This window comes from Giraffa tippelskirchi, chromosome 3 (genome assembly GCF_054371585.1).
Source record: "Giraffa tippelskirchi isolate mGirTip1 chromosome 3, T2T-mGirTip1v1.2.pri, whole genome shotgun sequence".
NCBI classification, from domain to species: domain Eukaryota; kingdom Metazoa; phylum Chordata; class Mammalia; order Artiodactyla; family Giraffidae; genus Giraffa; species Giraffa tippelskirchi.
Genome location: NC_137277.1, coordinates 187,123,945 through 187,145,835, shown reverse-complemented (window position 1 = coordinate 187,145,835; position 21,891 = coordinate 187,123,945). Strand labels below are relative to the sequence as shown.

General features: G+C 57.7%; 1 protein-coding gene and 1 long non-coding RNA gene across 2 annotated transcripts in view; one reads left to right on the top strand and one right to left on the bottom strand.

The window, feature by feature from the left end:
- Window positions 1–21,891, bottom strand: part of WNT4 (Wnt family member 4) — a 30,788-nt gene that overhangs the window by 3,276 nt on the left and 5,621 nt on the right. The window contains exons 2-4 of the mRNA XM_081580643.1: window positions 11,847–12,082; window positions 1,040–1,171; window positions 779–921 (exon numbers count right to left, since the gene is read on the bottom strand). Of these exons, the coding sequence (XP_081436769.1) occupies window positions 779–921; window positions 1,040–1,171; window positions 11,847–12,082 (511 nt within the window). The remainder of the gene's footprint in view (window positions 1–778; window positions 922–1,039; window positions 1,172–11,846; window positions 12,083–21,891) is intronic.
- LOC145542229 (uncharacterized) lies at window positions 10,228–20,256 on the top strand. Its single transcript, XR_014079697.1, has 8 exons — window positions 10,228–15,074; window positions 16,198–16,290; window positions 16,378–16,677; window positions 16,867–17,088; window positions 17,479–18,208; window positions 18,393–18,537; window positions 19,432–19,612; window positions 19,690–20,256. It is a non-coding gene; the product is annotated as an uncharacterized LOC145542229 (long non-coding RNA).

Below are 21,891 nucleotides of genomic sequence, written 5' to 3'. Positions count from 1 at the left end.
GGGGCGGGGACCGCGGGGGGCGGGGATGGGGCGGGGCAGCGGGGGGCGTGGACCGCGGGGGGCGGGGCTGAGGAGGAGCCGCGGGGGCGTGGACCGCGGGGACGCGGGGCTGGGGCGGGGCCGCCGGGGGCGCGGACCGCGGAGGAGGGCGGGGCTGGGGAGGGGCCGCCGGGGGCTCGTGCACCGCGGAGGGGGCGGGGCTGGGGAGGGGCCGCGGTGGGGCGTGGACCGCGGAGGGGGGCGGGCGAGGTTGGGATGCCGCAGGATGGGAGATTTAGGGTGGCGTTTCCTCTGTCTTAAGCCCCTTCTGTACGCCACAGGAGCTGCTCAGCTGTGTGGGGAACAGTCCAAGATACTGTCCTTGGCGTCGGGGCCGCTCGGGGTTGATGGAGGAGGGACCTTTCAAAGGGCAGTGTCATTGGAAACGGTGACAGCTGATGTGAGGGGAAGGACAGGGCTGCATTGCACCTGCCACTCAAGGAACCTTGAGGAGTAGGTATTGAGATGGCAGACGGTGTCACAGTCAAACCCACGGCCCTGGCAGGGACGCAGAGCTAGGGGTGGGGGGGCGGTGTGCGTGTGACGGAGGGATGGAGACATACGCCTGTGTGCACATACGCGTGTGGATGGCCACTCACACCTCCCTGAGGCCTGCTCAGCTGTCTGCTCTCTTGCTCCCCCCCCCACGCCCCCAGTCCCACAGGAGGGGCCTGGCATGGAGCGTTTGGGGACCTTGCCGAGCCTGCCCTTTCCCGGCGGGGAGGGGGGCCCACGCTACCTTCCTGCCGGCCTCGTTGTTGTGGAGGTTCATGAGGGCCCGGCTGGATGAGGCCCCCTTGCTCCTCTCGCGGACGTCCACGAATGACTGGGAGAAGGCTACCCCGTAGGCGATGTTATCCGAGCATCCTGACCACTGGAAGCCTGGGTGGGTGGCGGGGGGAGGGCACCCGATACCACGGGTGAGTGAGGGCCCGGCTCAGGCCCCCCGCCCCTCCACCCCAGGCCACCCACGTATGCCCTCCCCAGCGCCCCCACTTACCCTGCGGGCTGACCCCATGCACGGTCCGGTCACAGCCGCATTTCTCGAGCTCCCCGCTGCTGCACGCCCGTGTCACTGCAAAGGCCACACCTGCCGAAGAGATGGCGTACACGAAGGCCGCCTCCCGAGTCCCTGTGGGAGGCAGAGAGGGGCAGGGCTGGGTCTCAGCGCTCCTCCCCCCGGCACCCTCCTTTATAGAAGGGAGGAGTAGATGGGACCCTCCTGGACGATGGCGTCAGGGAGAGAGACAGCAAGGCAGCGACTCTGTGGAGCCACGAGTCACGCTGAGCTGACACTCTCACCACACCAACGACCAGACACAGTGACACCCGCCAGGCACTGCTCTGCAGTCTTCACACATGACCGGCACTTGTCTGCCCCACACCCATCAGTTCAGTTCAGTTCAGTCATTCAGTTGTGTCCGACTCTTTGCGACCCCATGAATTGCAGCAGGCCAGGCCTCTCTGTCCATCACCAACTCCCAAAATTTACTCAAACTCATGTCCATTGAGTCGGTGATGCCATCCAACCATCTCATCCTCTGTCGTCCCCTTCTCCTCCTGCCCCCAAACCTACCCAGCATTAGGGTCTTTTCCAATGAGTCAACTCTTTGCATGAGGTGGCCAAAGTATTGGGGTTTCAGCTTCAACATCAGTCCTTCCAATGAACACCCAGGATTGATCTCCGTTAGGATGGATTGATTGGATCTCCTTGCAGTCCAAGGGACTCTCAAGAGTCTTCTCCAACACCACAGTTCAAAAGCATCAATTCTTCGGTGCTCAGCTTTCTTCACCGTCCAACTCTCACATCCATACATGACCACTGGAAAAACCATAGCCTTGACTAGATGGACTTTTGTTGGCAAAGTAATGTCTCTGCTTTTAAATATGCTATCTAGGTTGGCCATAACCTTCCTTCCAAGGAGTAAGCGTCTTTTAATTTCATGGCTGCAATCACCATCAGCAGTGATTTTGGAGCCCAAAAAAATAAAGTCTGACACTGTTTCCACTGTTTCCCCATCTATTTCCCATGAAGTGATGGGACCAAATGCCATGATCTTAGTTTTCTGAACGTTGAGCTTTAAGCCAACTTTTTCACTCTCCTTTTTCACTTTCATCAAGAGGCTCTTTAGTTCTTCTTCACTTTCTGCCATAAGGGTGGTGTCATCTGCATATCTGAGGTTATCGATATTTCTCCCAGCAATCTTGATGCCAGCTTGTGTTTCTTCCAGCCCAGCGTTTCTCATGATGTACTCTGCATAGAAGTTAAATAAGCAGGGTGACAATATACAGCCGTGACGTACTCCTTTTCCTATTTGGAACCAGTCTGTTTTTCCATGTCCAGTTCTAACTGTTGCTTCCTGACCTGCATACAGGTTTCTCAAGAGACAGGTCAGATGGTCTGGTATTCCCATCTCTTTCAGAATTTTCCACAGTTTATTGTGATCCACACAGTCAAAGGCTTTGGCATAGTCAATAAAGCAGAAATAGATATTTTTCTGGAACTCTCTTGCTTTTTCGATGATCCAGCGGATATTGGCAATTTGATCTCTGGTTCCTCTGCCTTTTCTAAAACCAGCTTGAACATCTGAAAGTTCACGGTTCATGTATTGCTGAAGCCTGGCTTGGAGAATTTTGAGCATTACTTTACTAGCATGTGAGATGAGTGCAATTGTGCGGTAGTTTGAGCATTCTTTGGCATTGCCTTTCTTTGGGATTGGAAGAAAAACTGACTTTTTCCAGTCCTTTGGCCACTGCTGAGTTTTCCAAATTTGCTGGCATATTGAGTGCAGCACTTTCACAGCATCATCTTTCAGGATTTGAAATAGCTCAACTGGAATTCCATCACCTCCACTAATCAGGTAAGTACAATTGTCATCCCCATTTTCAGAGAGATGAGCCAACTTGTCCTAGGCCACGCAGCTCGTGGTTGAGCAGTGCCGGTCCAGCTTCAGTGCTCTGAGCTACCCCCAGATCCTGCTCTCACGGCCTCTCCGGGGGATGAGTGATGCCAGCGTCATTTTATGAGTGACAAGCCAGGCTGTGTGTGTGTCAGTCGCTCAGTCGTGTCCGACTCTTTGTGACCCCATGGACTGTAGCCCACCAGGCTCCTTTGTCCATGGGATTCTCCAGGCAAGAGTACTGGAGTGGGTTGCCATTCCCTTCTCCAAAAAGGCTGACGAAAGTGTGTAAAATCAGGATCATAACCATACTTAGCAGCACAGTCGCAATAAAGCCAGGCTGGGAGAGGTGAATTAACGTACCAAGACTACAGGAGTCCCGGGGCGGGCCTGTCCGCCTGGCTCTTCCTGTGCCTCTTCTAAAGTCTCTGAGGGGTGCCCCTCCCTGCTGAGGCTGGGCCCACTTCTGAGACCACCTTGCTTCCTTAGACCTTTCAGGGCAAACGGCAGTAACAACGGCCCCACCGCTTACCAGGCAGGACCACTGCCAGTGAGGGGGTGCCCTCTACCTCCGGAGAGCTTCGTCTGTGCCCGTTTCACAGATGGCCCAGTGCAGGTCTGGGGAGGGGAAGTGGGTCCCAGGCGCCGATCAGGAAGTGACAGAACCAGGACCCCGGTCAGTCCGCCTCTGCTCCCCGTCTCTTCCCTTCCGCCCCCTGACTTTTTGGCGGTTCTATTTTGGTGTCTGCCGTGTCTCTCGCCTCAATGGGTGTTTTTATCCTCCTAGGAACTGTGCCTCAGGGGGTGTAGCTGCTGTGTAGGCTCTTTCTGGGGGTGTGCGTGGTGGGAGGGGGTATACTTGTGTGTGTGTGTGCAGTGCGTGTGCACATGGCTGGCTGGGTGTGTGACCAGACGGGCCCTTGCACCTCTCCTGGGCCCTGTGAGGGCCTCTGTGTGCCCGTGACTGTCCCTCTGTCTCTTGCTGGAGTGTCCGTGTCCGCAGGAGCGGAGGGGGCAGGCTTTGGCCTCGCGGTTGGCAATTACCTCTGCGACACCCAGGCCTGTGCTCCCGGCTGCCCCGGGGAGCAGTCACCGTGGTCAGGCGGAAACAATCACCTCCTGTGTGCCTGCGTCTGTGGGCAGGGGTGGGGGGCAGTCCCGGCCCCCGTGGCTCAGGACGCCCTGTTCTCGGTCCGGCCCTCCAGCAAGGGATTCTGCCCGCCGCCCACTCCCCACGGCCTGCCCTCTACCGTGGCCTGGCCACTCTGGCCCAGCATGAGGGGCCTTGGCCGGAGCCACGGGGGCCTTGACAGCCTGAGACAGAATCCTCTCCAAGTTAATCGAGGTTAATAGCAGGATCATGTTGGTTGGTTTTGTGCTGTGGCCGCCCAAAGAGAGACGACTTTAGTTTCTGGTATTTCTGGTATTTCCAGGCCTGAACCAGCACAAATCTTTGCCCCAAAGACCCAAGGGGGAAGGGAAGGCAGGAGATAGGGTGGAAGGGACTGGCAGGGTGGCCCCAGCTCCTGGCCGGGCGCAGTCCTGTCTCTTCTGCTTCTCTGGGCCCTCAGGCAGCCCCCAGCCTGCCCCAAGCTCTGGGCCTACCTCCTCCCCTGCGTGCTAGTCGCCTTGGGTGCAGGGCTCCCCGTGAGGTGCTCAGGGAGACCCCCTGCCTCATCCCCAACCCACACCCATCTGCCAGAACTCCAGGTCCCCTTGTTCTGGCCTCGGGAGCAAGGGCACTATGGTTCTCTCCGCTTGGGTGGAATGGAAGAGGTTCTGGAATGAAGATAATAGCATGAGCTGAAGCTTAGAGAGAGCTCGCACTGTGCTGGGCGCTGTCTGAACACAACAACCCTGTGAAGTAGAGACTTTTGCTCCCCATTTCACAGATGACGAAACTGAGGCACCAAAGGGTGAAGCGACTGGTCCAAGGATGCCCAGCCAGGAAGTGGGGGAGCCAGAATTCAGACTCGGTCAGCCTGGCTGCAGCGTTTCAACCTTGACACGGTCCTGCACCCTGGGAGCCCAGAGTCCCCAGGAATAAATAGCCCATCTCGTCCCACCTCCATGTACAAAGCCGTGAGCTGTGGGACCTGTCCAGTTCCTTTTATGGGTTCTTCCTGGGGGGATGGTGTGCAGTGCTTGGCACAGGAGGTCCCCCCCAAGGCAGGAGAATGTGACTGAGCCCCTGTGTCCTGAGAGCTGAAGGCGGCGGCGGCGGCCTTTTCTGAGCGGGCCTGAGTCCTCGTCCCTTGACTCCAGTGCTGTGGCTCCTCCCAGCTCATCCCCTGTGCCCTGGCTGGAGCCTTGCCCACCAGTGGGACACTGGGCAGAGACCGCTGAGACGCAGAAGAAGGACTGCGATGCAGCGGTGAGGGCCGCGGGGGAGAGTTCCCCAGCGACTTGGTAGATAACTGCTCCCTGGTCTGAGGGTTTGCCCGTGCCGGCTGCAGAGGGTGGACAGTCCTGGCTTTGTTCTCCTGGGACGGCAGAGCCAGCGAGGGGCAGGCAGAGCACCTGAGAGTGCTCGCAGCTGTCCGCAGCTCCTGCTGTTTCCATAAAGCCGTTTGCTCCATTCCACATCCAGCCCCTTTCTTCTTGCTCTTTCCTGTACCTCCTTCCCTGGCTCCAAGGGTCTAAATCCTGAGCGTCCTCTGGGTTCCACCTCACTGCCCTCTTTTCCAAGGTTTGAAGGCTGCCTGCAGCTGGGAATTCAGAGTTGTCCTCGGGATCCAGGGATAACTACGCTTTCCGAGGGCCTCCCATGTGCCAGGGCCTGTCCATGTGCTCATGATGACCTGAGCCACCCAGCTCTCTCCAGCTCTGCTCCTGGAGGGAAAAATGAGGCTGGGTGGCTTGTCTAGGGTCCTTCAGTCAGCCAGTGGACAAGTAGGAACCGGGGCCTGTGCTCTTCCGAGCACATCACGCACACTGTCTCCCCAGATGTTGGAAAGAAGGACATTTGAGCAGGAGGGAGTGTTTGGAAGAGAGGCTGAGTTGGGCTGGAAAGGAAACCGCTAGCACGGGCACGGGGATCCCCCGGGGCACCAGGCAGGTGTCCTGGTGGCACTGTCATTCCGAGCATAACTCACATGTTTCCAAAGCGGGCCCAGCGGGAGTCCTAGGGAGGAGGGGCAGGACAGGCTGGCCTCTGAGAGTCCTGGCCTTGGTCTCTCCCCATCCCTGCCCCTAGCCTGCCTGTCCAATTTCCTTTGCTATATTGTCAGCAAAAGCGGATTTTTTTTTTTCTTGAAACCTCCTCCAGGAAGCCTCTTTGGATTTACAACACAATGTAGGACAGGGGAAACAGTAAAGGCGCTAGAGCTGGACAAGGTTGTGTTGTGCCCTTTTCCAGTTCTAACATGGGGAAGATAACGTTTCCCCAGGAGGCCAGGCCCAGGCACTTCCTCCTGTCCACCATCACGGATTCCCGGGACCCCAGGTGCCCTCGCTGGCTGGCTCTCCACTCTGAATGTTTGTCTTCTAGGTGTCTTGTGTGGATTGTCTGCAGCCAGACGGGAAGCTCCAGGGGCCACACTATCCCTCACCTCCCCCCAGTACAGAGCTGGCAGTAACAGGCTTTTCCCAGCTCTCTGGAAATGGAAAGGGGTTATCGGGAGGAGCGTGGATGCTCAGCCAGGCAGGCCTGAGGTCTGGTCCCGGCTCGGTCACTTCCTAGACGTGAGATTTAGGTTTTCGTGTCCAAAGAATGGCACTGACATTGTCCTGACCTCTTCAGGTGGGTCTGGAAATCTACTGACGTCAAACACAGGAAATGCTTAGTCACTGGCCCAGAGTAGGAGCTTGAGACAATAGCTACTGTTAATGTTACTGTTGGGCGAAATTAATGCCATTTTATTCATTCCTTAACAAATATTGGTAGGGCAGTTACACCCTGAAGGTCGCTTGTCCACATACTGGCCATTGGGCCAAAAGCTTCCTTAGGGTGGAGACACCTCCTCCTTCACCAGTTACCTGCTGTGAGCCAGGCCCTATGCCAGCACCAGGGAGGCCCAGAGGAACCTGTCCTCAAGGAAGTGTCTCCGGGGTACCCCCTCCCTAGACCTCCTGTGACTTATCTGATGGCACCAAAGGCTGGCTCAGGAGGTCCCCAGGAGACAGGCATGTTGTCCCCTTCTCTGGTCCAACGTGATGTCAACATCGGGGACAAAGGTGAGAGCACAGGTATCAGTGAGTGGCAGCCCAGAGAAGCATCTGCTTCCCACATCCAGCCTGATGCTGCCGTCAGGAAAAGGCTCCGGGACGTCCCTGGTGGTCCAGTGGCTAAGATTCTGAGCTCCCAGTGCAGGGAGCGTGGGTTTGACCCCTGGTCAGGGAACTAGATCCCACGTGATGCAACTAAGACCCAGCACAGCCAAAAAAAAAAAAAAAAAGATGCCCTGATGGTCAAACTCGGGGACTAGAAAGACAGCCTGGGCTGAATCTTCACTTGGCTCAACTCATCACCTGTCCTGTCCAGGTGGCAGCCAGGGCCTGACGGGGCCTCAGAGCTCAGGGGGTGCCCAGCATCCTCCACAGAGGGAAGGAGCGGGGAGCCGAGGAGCTGGCTCTTCCCCACCTTTCCGCATCCTGCTAGGGGCTAGCCCCGTTTGCTCCTGAGACCCCCGCCCATCCTGTTCACGGTGACCCTGAACTTTCACCAGACTGCACAGCCTCTCCCTCCCCGCTCAAGCCCTGTGCATTCGTCATTCCTTCCACAAATGTTTATCAGTTACCGGCGCAGATGCTCCCCCAGGCGCGGGGATCCGGCAGTGACCAGACCGCACAGAGGCCATCCCACATCTGGCCCTGAGTGCCTGTCCCGCCAAGAACCTCTGCCTGCCCCATTCCTGCTCCCCCCCCGCCCCCTGCCAACTTCACCAAACTTCTGGCATAGTCTCAGCCCAGAGCACACGGTTTGGCCCTGACTTACACACTGTCCTCATGGGTCACATTATGTCACTATCTGTCTTGCCTCTGTAGGCCAGGAGCAGAGGGGGTCCACTGCCCAGGGGGTGGAGGTGGTGCAGGGTTAGAGCCGTGCAGCCTGGGGCACCGCTGGCGGTAAGAGAGACGTCCCCACACCTGGGGGGCCCCTGGGAGTCACTCAGGCATTTGGAGACATCATCTCTGAATCCTGACGGGAAGCCTGGGAGCTGGGGCCTTTCCAGGGATATGCTGCTGAAGCTCGGACAGGGGATGGACCTTGCCCAGGGTCTCGTGCCTGGATCAGGTCTGGATCTGGGTGGGTTACACCCTCTGCCTGCTGCACCTCCTTTCTCAGCTGTACACGTGGGAATAATACTACATACTTCGAGTTGTCATGAGGGTGGTTGGATGCGAAGCAGTGCCCTCCACATATAGGGCTCCTTTTCTCCTCCAAGTATGGCCTGGCTCCTGGAGGGATCTGTGACCTATTACCTTTCCAGGTCTGAGGTCATGACCCCAGCCAGGCAGCTCATGAATTTGGGAACCGGCCAAGCCCCCTGACCCCAAAACTTGGGAGCTGCGAGAGAGGCTTGCCCAGGCCAGTTGCTGCCCCAAATCACAGCATCTGGTGATGACGGATGGCTTCTCTGGGGCCGAGGTCCACCCTAGATGGTGACGCCCTATGAGTGAGCGCAGGTGAGGACACCGAGGCTCAGAGTGCGGTCCCTCCCCCAAGGTCATGCTGCCCACGCTCTTTCCCCAGCGTCTCATCGACCCTGGGAGGGACGAGTCCCTTCTTTTGTTCAGTGCGGATAGAGTAAGGCTTTCCTAGGATGCATTTTACTAGGGAAGAAAATGGAAAATGCAACAGTGAGGAGATGGATGGATGGGAAGAGCTCAGACTCCTCCAGAACATGACGGCCCTGGCCTGGTGTGGCTGCCCGGTGTGATGGCCTGGTGTGGCTGCCCGGTGTGATGGCCTGGTATAGCTGCCTGGTGTGGCAGCCTGGTGAGTGCCCGCCCTGACTCAGCCCCAAGGAGACTGGACGCTTGACCAAGTCACTTGGACTTTTAGTCCAGAGCAGGCTCCAGCCAAACCTGGTCGGAGTCTCGGCGTCTCCCTGAGCTTGGTTGGGAGGGCTGGGCCCCCTGCCTGGCTCCTGGCACAGACACAGGTGAGGAAAGCACATCTCAACAGGGTCCCTCACCGGCTTCAGGCTGCACCGATCCGCGCCTCCCCTCCTCTGCCCCTTGAGTCCGTGCCCTGACTTGCTCTCTGCCATTGGATGGCATCCATTTACTGTATCTTCCATGCCAGGCTCGGCCATGTGCTGGGAAGCCGGTAAATGAGACATCTGTCTTGCCTTGAAAGAGTTCAAGGTTTAGGGATGGGTGGTGGGGGTGGGGTGGGGGAGAAAGCCATCACAGGTTAGTGTGAAAGGTGTACTGAAAGCCATGTGGGCACAAATGGTTTAGACAAAAGTGTGTGTGTGTGTGTGTGTGTGTGTGTGTGTGTATTAAGGGAGTGAGAGAATGAGAGAGAGAGAGAGAAATTGATGAGTCAAATGGGTTAAAATGTAAATGGCTGGTGAATCGAGGTAAAGAGGCTATGGCAATTCTTCATAGGAAAAACAGAACTCTTACATTCAGAGAACAAATTGGTGGTGCCAGAGGCAGAAGCAGGGGATGGAGGTGGGCAAAACGGGTGAAGGGGGTCAAAAAGTACCAACTTCTAGTTATAAAAATAAATGCATCATGAGGACGTGATGTCCAGCGTAGTGACTATAGATAGTAATACTGTACTTCATGTTTGAAAGTGGATAAGAAAGGAGATCTTAAAAGTTCTCACCACAAGAACACACTACACATCTGTGTAGTGATGGATGTTAACTAGTCTTTCTGTAGTGGTCACTTTGTAATATATACATGTTATTGAATCGTTATATTATACCCTGAAACTAATATAATGCATGTCAATTATTCCTCAGTTAAAAAATAGGAAGATGAAAGCTGACTAAATAAACCCGTCGCTAGAAATCTTTTTATAAAGAGTATATAGGGGGACTTCCCTGGTGGTCTAGTGGTTAAGACTTCAGCTTCCAGTGCAGGGGTCATGGGTTAGATCTTTGATCAGAGAGCTAAGATCCCACATGCCTCAAGGCAGCCCAAGATCCAAAACAGAAGCAATATTGTAATAAATTCAATGAAGACTTAAAAACTGGCCCATATCAGAAAAAAGTCGTTAAAAAAAAAAAGAGTATGTGAGAATTCCTTGTACTATTGTTGCAGATTTTCTCCAAGTTCGAAATTATATCAAAACAATTACCAACAAAGGGGGAAGAAAACTCCCCAGCATGAACAAAGAGCTCTGGAGCCCTGAGGAACAAAGCAACCCCCTGCCTGCAGGAGTTGGGAAGACTGGAGGAAGGAGAAAGAGAAAGACTAGTGGAGAAAGAGGACTGGGTGTCTGGATGGAGGGAGCAGCATGTGCAAAGGCACCGGGGTATGAGAGGGCCTGGCGCGTGAAACCCTGCCCATCTATTCATCAACCCACCTGAAACACAGAACACCTATTGTGTGCAGGGGCTTCCCAGGCCCAGGGCCTGCTGCTGAGCCTAGGATCTGGGCCTCAGCAGACAGACAGACACCGTGGTGCCGGGAGGGCCTCGGCTCCCCAACTGCACGCTGGGGCTCTGCTTCTTCCACGAAGCAGCAGCGTTCAGTTGGGCCAAGCACAATCGTGCCTTTTTTGGCCCCTGCCAGCTCTCAGGAGAAAGGCTTCCAAATTTCTATCGCAGTCGGTTTCCAACAACATCTAAATGGTTTGCCACAAGCCCGGCAGCCCCAGCCTTCCAGGACCACAGGTGCCAAGACAAAGGTTGGCCCAGGAATGCCCTCCTGCTGCCCGGGCACATCACGGGGCCCGTGGACGGTCGGTGGCCCAGAGTGTCAGTTTCACGCTCAGGAAGTGGTAGAAAAAGAGGTAGCTGGTTCACAGCACGCCCTGGAGGAAAGCAGCTTGACCTGGTGCCCTCTTGGGGAGCCTTCCAGTTGCTTGGAACGTTCTCTAGGCCCTGGCCCACCTTCCTCTGGTTTGAAGGCCTTCTCATATTCCTGGTGTCAGCCGAGGGCCCACCTCCTCAGGGAAGCTCTCCCCCTGAGCACCTGCCCTGGCTGGGGCAAGGTCCACCCCGGGCTCCCGAGGCTCCTGTGTCCCCTCATCACGGGTAAGACAGAGCATGACCTGGAGCTGGACCGAATGGGCTCAAGGCCTGGCTCAGCCACTTTTAGTTCTGTGACCGTAAGCAAGTGACTTAGCCTCTGGGTGCCGCAGTTTCTTCATTTGCAATATAGAAGCCTATCTCAAGGGGCCAGATGAGTTCGTATCACTTAAAACAGTTCAACAGTTTGTCTGGCCCCTTGCTGGTGCTATGGGTGTGAGGGCCACCGCCGCAGCTGGGCTGTCAGCACTCCCTTGACCGTGAGCCCGGGAGGACAGGATCTGGGCAGTGTTCTTTCCAGGGTCTCAGAGCTGGGCATGGTGAGGTTCCTAATAGGGTTTGTCAAAGGTACGGACGAACAGGCTGAGCGCTAAGGTAAGAACAGCGTGGGGCTGGAGGTCTGGAGGCCCCTGGATCTGATTTCTGATTCTGCTGTTCACCCTCTGAGGAGCTCCAGGCAGCTCCATCCTTTCCCCTGCCTGAGCCTTGGATTTTGACTCTGAAACAGGATGACGACCCCAGGTCTGAAGATCCTGCCCGGGGTATTGCGCTACAGTGTCAGTGAACAAAGGCCCTCCTGCCTCTGACCGCCACCTCCGCTGCGGCCTGCTCACTCCCGGGCCTCCACCGGCCATCCTGTGATGAGTGATGGACCGGTCACGCCACTCCCAAGCACGTGACTCCCCTCCCCGCCCCCTGAGGAGACGGTGGCCCCTTCCGGGGTTCCCGGCACCCCCGCGAGCCCTGCCCTCACCTTGCGTCACCACCTTGCCGAAGACCGGCAGCGAGTCGAGCGTGGAGCAGTTCCAGCGCCGGTTCCGGAACTGGTACTGGCACTCCTCGATGGCGAGCTGCGCGCCGCGGCGCACCGAGTCCATCACCTCCAGGTTCCGCTTGCACATCTGCACCTGCCTCTGGATCAGGCCCTTGAGCTTCTCGCACGTCTCCTCCTCGGAGATGCTTCCCACCGACGACAGCTTGGCTAGGTACCTGGGGAGAGGGGGCGTGGGGTGGGGGTGGGACACCAGGCAGAGCGCCTCCCCTCCTCCTTCCACGCCCGGGCTGAGGCCCGCCCGCCCTGTCCAGGGCTCTGGGAGCCAGTTTGTCCCAGCGATGAGTCCCTGGAGGAGGTGGGCCTCTCTCTGGATCCAGGGACAGCCCTCCTGCCTGGCTCCCGGGGGCGGAAGTGGGGAAGTGCTGCCTTGTACAAGGCCTCCATCTCAGCTGGAGTTAAACAAAGCACGGGGCGCCCTAGGAGAGCCGCTGACAGACCCTCGTGGGATCCCTCCGCGCCTCGGGGGCCCCTGGGCCACGGGCATCTGGGCCCCGATGTTACACCAGACCTCGCCCACTCCAATCCCTGCATGTCGAGATGCCCTCTGTCTGGGAGCCTTGGAGCCACTGTCTGGTCTGGTGTGTCTCTTTCCCTCATCCCCAGGCAGGGACCCCCGCCACCTAAGCCCACCTTCTGGCTACAAAGGCCGCGATCCTCATTGCCAGCCATTTCCCAGGGCCCCCGGGCAGAGACCAGCATCACAGCGGTAGCACTTAGGACAATGTGTGCGGTGAGGACTGGGGGCTGGGGACGGTGATGAGGGAGTGTGAGCTTTGAAAACAAAGTGTGCCAGGCTCCCCACTCAGCCTCTGGATTCTTTACCGCCTGGGAATGAAGCACCAGCACTTGCCCCACCTCACAGGGTTGGAAGGGGATCCCAGGCCAGATAACACAGCTTTCTGTCAAGGCACTCTGGGACCAGGCGCGTGTGAGAGGGGGCTTCATTGCATCCATTTCAGCGGAGGACAGACAGAGGATTACTGTTTTGTTTTTGTAATCTTTTGAGCACACCGCATGGCATGCAGAATCTTAGTTCCCCAACCAGGGATCAAACCCACGCCCCCCTGCATTGGCAGCACAGCATCTTAACCGCTGGGCCATCGTGGAAATCCTGGGAGCACTCCTGCTGATTGAACACCTGCCCTGTGCTGTGCACAGAGGCAGGCACTTCTTCCTGTGGCCACTTCACCCCAAATCTATGAGTTGGCAATTATTGTGCCCATTTTATGGACTCCAACATAAAGGCTAAGAGGTTGACATGCCCAAGGGGATCCAGGTAGCAAGTGACAGAGCCCAGCTTCAGACCCCTCCGACCTCATGGGCCTTTCCCCTGCCTGTCCTCCTCCGTGAGGGCCCTGGAGGGCTCTACCCTGTCTAATGACAGTGACTTTGTGATCCGCTCACTGGGGTGGAGCAGAGCTGGGGAGGGACCCTGTGAGGAAGAAAAGTGGTTTGTTCTCTCTCAAGGGAAGGGTGTGCATTAACTGAGCATCTACTAAGTGTCAGGTAGTATTTCAAAGCAGTGAGGTGGCCATCCGAGTCACCCAACTTGGAAGAGCAGTCCTGCATCAGAGTCTGGGTCTGGATGACCTCGAGGCTTGTGCTCCAAACTCTGCCCCTCAACCTGTCCCCAACCACCCATCCCAGCATCCTTGGCCGAGGCCAGTGCACATAGTAGGTGCACAAGTAGCAGTCTGATGGTGGAAGGAGAGCTGAGTGGCGACTCTGGAAGGCCCCCTCTCCTTCCCCTGCCTCCCTTTCTACCTCTTCAGTGGGAGGTGCACCTGCCACCACCCAAGGCAGGTCTGCCAGGCGCTGCCTCCCAGGTTCTTGGAGGTGCAGCAGATCACACAGAATCACAGCCTTCAAGAATGTGACAGATGGGCTGGTCCAGACTCCTTATCGTACTGGTAAGCTCAGAGAAGGAAAGGGGCCTTCCCACCAACTTCCCACAGGAGACTCAGACCCCAGCTCTACCTACCCTCAGCCTCAGCCCCAACCCCACAGATAAGGGGCTCTGAATATAAAGAGAGGAGGTGTCCCGCTGCACCAGACTCCACAGTGAACCAGCTCAGCAACCCAGGTCTCCTTGATGTGGGAGCAGTGGCTCTCCGGGGGTGGAGGTAAAGATGCTGGTGCGTCTCACAAGGGAAGCCGCACAGATTTCTATCAGAAGTTTAAAGGGGGAAGGTCACCACTCTCAGGGACTCAGTTTTCCTACCTGTAATGTGAGGGGGCAACCACCAGTTGTGGCCAAGTCAAGGAACCATTGTCAGGCACTACAGGGATACTGTATGTGAAAGATGGTCTGACCCGGGGCCTCAGACAATGGGGTGTGAACTTGACATCTGTTGGCCGAGTGAAGGAATGAATAAATGCACGTTACCCAGATAGAGAATCACACAGAAATCCTAGTACGACAAGGGAGATTTTTATGACAATGGCAAAAAGAATAACTAATTTAAAGGCTGAGTGCTGAAGAATGGATGATTTTGAACTGTGGTGCTGGAGAAGACTCTTGAGAGTCTCTTGAACTGAAAGAAGATCAAACCAGTCAATCCTAAAGAAAATCAACCCTGAATATTCATTGGAAGGACCGATGCTGAATCCGAAGCTCCAATAGTTTGGCCACCTGATGCGAAGAGCCGACTCATTGGAAAAGACCCTGATGCTGGGAAAGATCGAAGGCAGGAGGAGAAGGGGGCGACAGAGGATGAGATGGTTGGATGGCATCACCGACTCAATGAACATGAGTTTGAGCCAACCCTGGGATATAGTGAAGGACAGGGAAGCCTAACTTGCTGGGGTCACAAAGAGTCGGACACGACTTAGTGACTAAACAACAACAGCAATGGCCGGCCCTTAATCAGTAAAGCCTAACACTTTATTTACGTGATTGCATTTAATCTTCAGCAAGCCAATGAACTCCCATTTCACAGAGGTTAAAACTGAGGCACAAATACTTTGCCTTGTGTGCAATGTCACACGGCAAGTAAGAGGCAGAGCCAGGACTTGACCCTGGTTTTGCCCGACTTCAAAGCCTTTGGTAGAGACAATATTCTTTTAAGTGGCTCAAGGACTTGAATGTCACCAGTGGGCCGAGGCTGCTGGGAACTGGGTTCGTTGGACCTAAGGACGCGGGCCAAGGTGTAGATAGACGGTGGGCCACCTGTGGGTTGTCAAGCTCTCCCCACCGGCAGTGTACCATCAGCAGCTGGATTCTTTTTGTCTGGCATGTGGGCTGGACCAGAGTGATGGTTCTCAAATCTGTGCAGCAAAACATTTGCGGGGTTTGCCAAAAGCACGGGTGTCTGGGCCCGACTCCAGGTGGGGCTTGGTGGGTATATGGGCTTTTTAACACATTCCAAGCAGCAGCTGTGAAGCCAGGCTGGCACCGACCTGGAGGGGGCTTTCGGGGAAGCCCATGGGTGACCACTGGAGGTGTTCCCTTCCCAGTCCCCGGGAACCTGATTCTGGCACCCTCTCTCCTCCTCATGGCTGCACTGGCCCCCTGGTTGCTGGGCCTCCCCACATCTGGCTTTCCTGATCTGGGAAGCGGAGGTAAAGATTTTGATCCCCAGGCCGCTGGGAGAAGTTAACCTGGTGTGATGCGGCTGCTGCTTCTTGCTCTCAGCTGATTTTTGGGTGCACAGCAACTCTGAGGCTCTCACCCTTCCCTGGCAGCTCGGGAGGTGGGAGGTGGGTGGTCTCTGGGGAGGCAGTCTCCCCTCCCTCACTATCCCCCCATTCCCTGCCTCCCGGGAGGCTCCCAGTCTTTGCTACCAGGTCCTGCCCGGAGGAGGCACAGAGGCTTGGTAGCGTCCCAGTGAGGCCTGGGCAAGATGCCTGAGCGCCTCAGAAGGGAGACGGGGGTGGAAAGATGGCTGAGGGTCCGCGGGAGGGTGCCTCTGCAAGGGGAGGGGGCCCTGTCTGGGTCCACAGTACCCCCGGCCCAGTGGCTCCACTTGGTGCTCTTGGCCTGCAGGGGGCGCCAAGAGCCTGGCTACTGGCCATGGGCCAGGTCCACGTTGGGAGGCCATGGGGTGATGGGGGACAGGAGTTGGACCTACGAGTTGGATCCTTTTCTGCTCAGATGCCAGCTCAGGGCTGGCTTCTAGGAGAAGGTGGGGGGGCGGTGACATGGGGGCACAGAGCTGGCTGGTCCCCACCTCCGCTCTGCCCTCCTCTCTGTCTTGCCGAGGGGCTGGGGGAAGGGGAGGACAAGTGGTGCGGAAGCTTGGCTTCTGTGTCCAAAGCGAGGGTTCTCCAGGCAGGGTGAGCAAGCTGGGAGGCCTGGCGGAGCTGCCTGCCTGCTGTGCGACCTTGGACCAGTCCCCGCCCCGTCGGAGCCTGTCTCTTCAAGGTACTACTGCAGACGAAAAGGTCCAAGCCCGCAGGGATGGGGGAGAGGGGTTTAAGCCCCAGAGGCCTCTGGCCCCATCCCATGCAGGCTGATAGATGGAGCCCCTGCCATTGAAGATGGGGGACACGGACCAGAGGACCCCCCCTGCCCTCTGCCTGCCCCTGCTGCTGCTCAGAACTCAACGAGGGACACAGGCTGAAATAACAGTAGAAGGGATTTAGGGGTGAGCTGCTGGCCTGCCACGGCCGTGAGTCACCGGGATGGCTTCCAGGAAGAAGCTGAGAAACCTCTTCCGCTGAGGAGTGTCCCTGCCCCGCAAGGCTGGCACCAATGTCCACCACCCCCAGCCCCTGCTTTCGTCTGGCCCCTCAGCTGACCCCTCCCATGGTACGAGCATCACAGCCCTAACCCCCTTCCGGTTCTCGCAGATCCCACGCTCTTGCCTGGAAAGGGCTGGATGTCAGAGCTGGAAATGGAACTGGGACTGGAGAAGGGGCGGGGGGCTTAGGATCCCAAGCCTCATGGGCCCTGGCCCACATTGCTTCTTCAGTTAGGATGCCTGGCTTCGTTTTCCAGATGAGCAAGCTGAGGCCCAGAGAGGTGGCATGACACCCCAGAGTCACACAGCTAGTGAGCGGCAAAGCTGGAATGCAAACCCAGCTCACACTGGGCCCTTTTCCCCTCTGCACCCCGGTTGTGGATCTGCCTCGCTTGACAGCTGCAGGGCATCATGCCCCCCTCAGTGTGTATCCAGCCTGCGGCCTCCCCGACGTCCAGCACAGGCTGTGACCGTAGAAGGTGCTCAGTGAATGCTTGCAGCATAGATGGAGGGCCCTGTGCTCACGAGGTCCCTGCAGCTCCCCTCCTGTGAAGCGCTCAGGAGAGGGCAGGGCGGGGGTGACAGAAGAACCTGGGGGCTCCTTGGCCGTTCGGCCTGCGGAGGACTTAGAGAGCCCGGGGGGGCGAGGCCCAGCTGGCCCCAGGGGCCTCAGGAATGCCCTCCCCACACCCTCAGGTGGCTCAGCCTTTCCCCCAGAGACATGCGTGCCGCTCTCCGACCTGGGGCTGGGCTCAGATGTCAAGTGCACAGGCCATTCCTGGGGGAGATGCGGGGCGTGGGGCCAGCCTGCGGAGGGCCTTGACCATCCCTGCCTCTTCCCTCGTTGGGGTTGCATTGCCTCCATTTAGGCTTCTTCCGGCCGCTGCTGAGCACAGGCTTAGCCATTTGCCACCCGCTGCCCAGGGCCACCTAGGACTCCAGCCACAGCCGTGCCATCGATCAGGTTACCCCCTACTCCCCCACCCCGGGCCGCCCCGCTGCCAGCCAGCGCGTGCCCCGTCTCCTCCCGGAGGGGCTTGGAGTCCGGCAGGCTCCTCCCAGGAGGCCCTCCCCGTGGCCCGTGCCTGCCGCCTGCGAGGCCGGAGGGCCCTTGGCCCTGCCAGGGAGATCAGATCCTCTCAGCCACCTGCTGTTTTCATTAGAAACTAAAATTAGCTGGGCTTGTCCCAAGCTTTTCCAGGTTTGCTGGCTTTTTTTTTTTTTTTACAAAAAAAATATACAAATTCCTAGAGGAAAATCCGCACCTCTCCGCCTCCTGCCCCGGCTCTGGCTCTGCGCAGTCAAGAGGACAGGGGACGGGAAAGTGCTGGAGCGTTTGGGAGGCTGAGTGGATCAGTGCCGTGGGTCCCGGCCCCGTGGCGGGCAGGTGGGGGCTGGGAGACCGGCCCGGACCTCTCTCTGCCCCCTCCTCCCTCGGGCCTCCCTGCTGCCCAGGCCGCATTTAGAGCCTCCAGAGGAGCGGTCGTGCCTGCCGGGCGACACCAGGAAGGAAGGAGGCCAAGAGACCGGGAGGAGGAGCCGGAAGGAACCCGAGTGCCTGCTGAACGGAGAGCCGCCTGCCTGGGGAGATACGGCCGGGTGAGGAGAGAGGGTCTGCAGACCCGTCTGGGCCCCCCCGGCGCTCGTGGCGGGCGGGGAGTCCCTGGTTTCCCAGGAGCCGTTCACATCCCCAGCTGTTTTCAGGCCTTGGGGGGCTTCTGTACCTGCAGTCTTAGTCTCTATAGTGTCCCTGTCCTGAGACTCTCATCCCTTCCCGTGGCAGGCGGCGCAAGGCACTGCCCAAGAGAGACGGATGGACTGGGTCAGCATCCTGTCTCCGTGTTACTGGCGGCAAGAGAGGGGTGTGAGCCTCCGTGTCTTCCCCCCTAGGATGGGGAGAGGAAGAATTCGGATCTCCAGAGGCTGAGGTGGGTTAAACAGGCACACACCAGGCACGCCTCTCCTGTTGGCAACACGATTATATTATCGTTACCCCTTATCGTTAGTATGTTCATCAGCAGCGTCAGCATCCCTGCCCTCCCAAAGCCTCTCCTTAGTCCGTTGAGCTGCAGCCTCTTCCGGGGGACCCCAGGCTAGTTCGGCTCATTTGTCTTTTTTAGCTTGGCTCCATCAGCTCCCTTCCACCTGGGTTCCCAGCCCTTTTTTCAGCTGAGCATCCCGGAGGGCAGAACACACACCCTTTGGGGGCAGTGGGTCACTTCAGCCTCAATCCCAACTGTTGATTGTTGACGGAGTCTCCAGAGGGAGTCTTCAGAGGGTGTGTTGCAGTGGTTCTGGTCCATCACATGGGTCCTCTAGGAACGGGGTGGGGGGTTCTGAGGACTCGGGGGATGGTGTTGTTAGGAGATTCGGAGCTGGGGACCCTGGTGTGAGGATGGCAGGGATAGTGGTGTGCCCAGGAGACCTGGGAACCATTCTTGGGACTGGGTGACGGGAAGAGGGACCTTACGTCCCTTGTCACTTTGCTCCTCAAACAACAGTCATGTGCTCCACTATATCCTTACATGGACGCATGCGTGCTAAGTCACTTCAGTCATGTCAGACTCTTTGTGACCCCGTGGACCCCGTAGCCCACCAGGCTCCTCTGTCCATGGGATTCTCCAGGCAAGAACACTACAGAGGGTCACCATGCCCTCCTCCAGGGGATCTTCCTGATGCAGGGATCAAGCCTGCATCTCCTGTGGCTCCTGCATTGCAGGTGGATTCTTCACCACTGAGCCACTGGGTAAGCCACATGTGGATATAGAGCCATAAATTCACGCAGGATTCTCCAGGTGGGTATCATCCTGTCCATTTTACAGATGAGGAAACCGAGGTTCAGAGAAGTGTGTGATCAAGGCTGTGCAGCCAGTGAGGGATGGTCAAGACTTGAAAACACATCCTTCTGGCTTCTAAACCTGGGCTGGCTCATCAGGCTCCAGAGATGGCCCAGGGCACAGAGGACTTGGTGGTTTGGCATCAGTGGGCGCTGGTCTGAGGAAGGTAGTCTTATTCTTCCATTGATAGGTCTTTTTAGAGACCCCGTGTCTTTCCTGCCCGACAGTGAAGGCATCTTTCAGGAGCAAGAGGTGCTGGAGAGGATGATGCCTCGGAGGTTACATGGCCGCCTGTGTACAGTGTCTGGGTCCGTGACCTCTGCAGCTTCTCAGGCGGTGGAAGGAGTTGCTGCCATTGGCCTGAAAGCCCTGCAGGGGTGGCCAGCAAGGAGGGGCTGGGCTTGGAGATGCTCGCAGGGGCTGTGGGGTGGTAGGTGATGCCTCCATGCCACTCTTCTCCCAGACGGAGCGCAGCCCACTTGATGCCCACATCAAGTTCTCTTTGCCCCAAGTGCATTTCCTCAGTTTCCCCCTGCAGCCCAAGGGCCTGCTCCTCTACCCTAGGGTGCTATCCGCCCCGCCCCCATCTCCCTTTACCCCCCCCATCCTCAGAAGCCTCAGCACCCCGATCTTCTCTCTTTTTATTTTTTTAAATGTGTTCAAGAAACATGTATTGAGCAAGGGGTCATAGCATGCACGCAGAACGGGGTGGTCTAGCCGAACATGTGTGACGAATCAGCACTGAAGTATTTTGCATGTTTCTCCATCTCTACCTCGATGAAAAAAAGATGGGTTATCGTTGCAGTGTTACAGTCCCGGAGTTGTCTGTCTCTTCTTCCGTCCCGACATTTTACTCCCAGCCCCACATTGCCCCTACTTCCCTACCTGCCATTCCTGCCCCCACCCCTCCCATTTCTTATTTCCCATCTCACAGGATTTGTTCCCGGGGGAGCCGGTGGCTGACTCAGGGTCAGCAAGTAGCAGCTCAGACCTGAACCTGGCTGGTTCCCGAGCTGCACCAGGTGGGGAGAAGTTTCCTCTCTCTCTGGAGAAGGTGTGGCTGTGGGCCCAGTGGGCATTGAATTTAAGGCACTTCCTGACCTCGGCTCGCCCCCGAATTTGCCAGCAGAGAGCGTCTCCCTTGCAAAGACCCATCTGACTCTCCTCCCTAGAATGCCTTGCCTGCCTTGAAGCCATCAAACCTTTTAGCTGTCCTCCCCAGCTGGGCTGGGGGAGCCCTGGGGGAGGGGTGCCGGGAGGGATGGGGAAGCCGCATGATCTGTCCGGGGACAGTGCGAGGGGCTCCCTGAAGCGAGGCTCATGCCCTGTGTCTTTAGGTGTCTAGCGAGTTCCTCGACCTTGGTGCACCCTTGCTCAAGGCCCAGGCCTGGGGGAGCCCGCGGCTAAGCCCACACTCGCACCCCAGTAGGGCTGGCGGGAAACCCTGGGCTCCTGCCTTGTCGCTCATCACCTCCAGCAGGGATGGCAGGCAAGGGGGGTGGGCTGCAGGCCTGCTTTCACCTGGCGCAGGGAAAGGTCTGGAAGGCAGGAGAGACCTTGAGTGGGGTTCCAGCTCTACCACTGCTGTGCCCTGTGACCCCCAGGTGCCTAGCATGGCACCTGATGGAGAAGAGGTCTGGACAAGGAAGTGCTTGCCGCCATCAAACAAGGCTCGCCAGGCACTCACCCTCCTGCTTGGAGGCTCGGTGTCCCCAGAGGAGGCGGACCTGAGCACCTCCAAGAACCCCTGACTCTGATGGCTGCGATTTCGTCCTCTCAGCCTGGGGTGCCAGGGCAGCTGGGCATCCCAGACTCAAGGGGAGTACCCTGCTGTCTCCAGTCCTTGGAGAGGAGTTCCTGAGATCCAGTTCTGCAGTGACTTGTGTATGAACAGAGTGAGAAATGTTCCGAGAGGACCCTTCGGAGTCACAGCGGCAGAGGCCCCTCTGGTCTCATCGGCGGTTTCATGCTGCTCCTAAGGGGCCTCTCCAAGTTCCCTTTGAGCCGTGGACTGTCGGGGGGGTGGGGTGGGAGGCTCCCTCTCTCCTTTTACTCCCCGCCACCCCCGCCCTTCGCCTCTTTTCTCAGACCAGGTCCCCTCCGCTGCGGGGGTTCTGACTTGGCCAGGGAACTAATAGAGTTTGGTTTCGTGTTTGCCAGGAGACGGGGGTGGGGTGGGGGGGTGGAGACGGGTTTGGGGGGGGACCCGGGGAGCTGGGGGTCACAGCAGGGAGCGAGCCTTCTCCCGGGTTTGGCTGGATCACAGAAGATGCAGCTCAGGACTCAGAGATAAAACCTGGCAACTCCTGTGGAAATCTGGACAGCAACCACGGGGTCACAGCTCTGCCTCCCAGCTGAGTCCGCCGAACGGCTCTTGCAGGCTTGTTTGGAGTGGGGGCGATGGGGTGGGCAACTGTTACCCCCACCCCGCCATCAGCAGCTCCC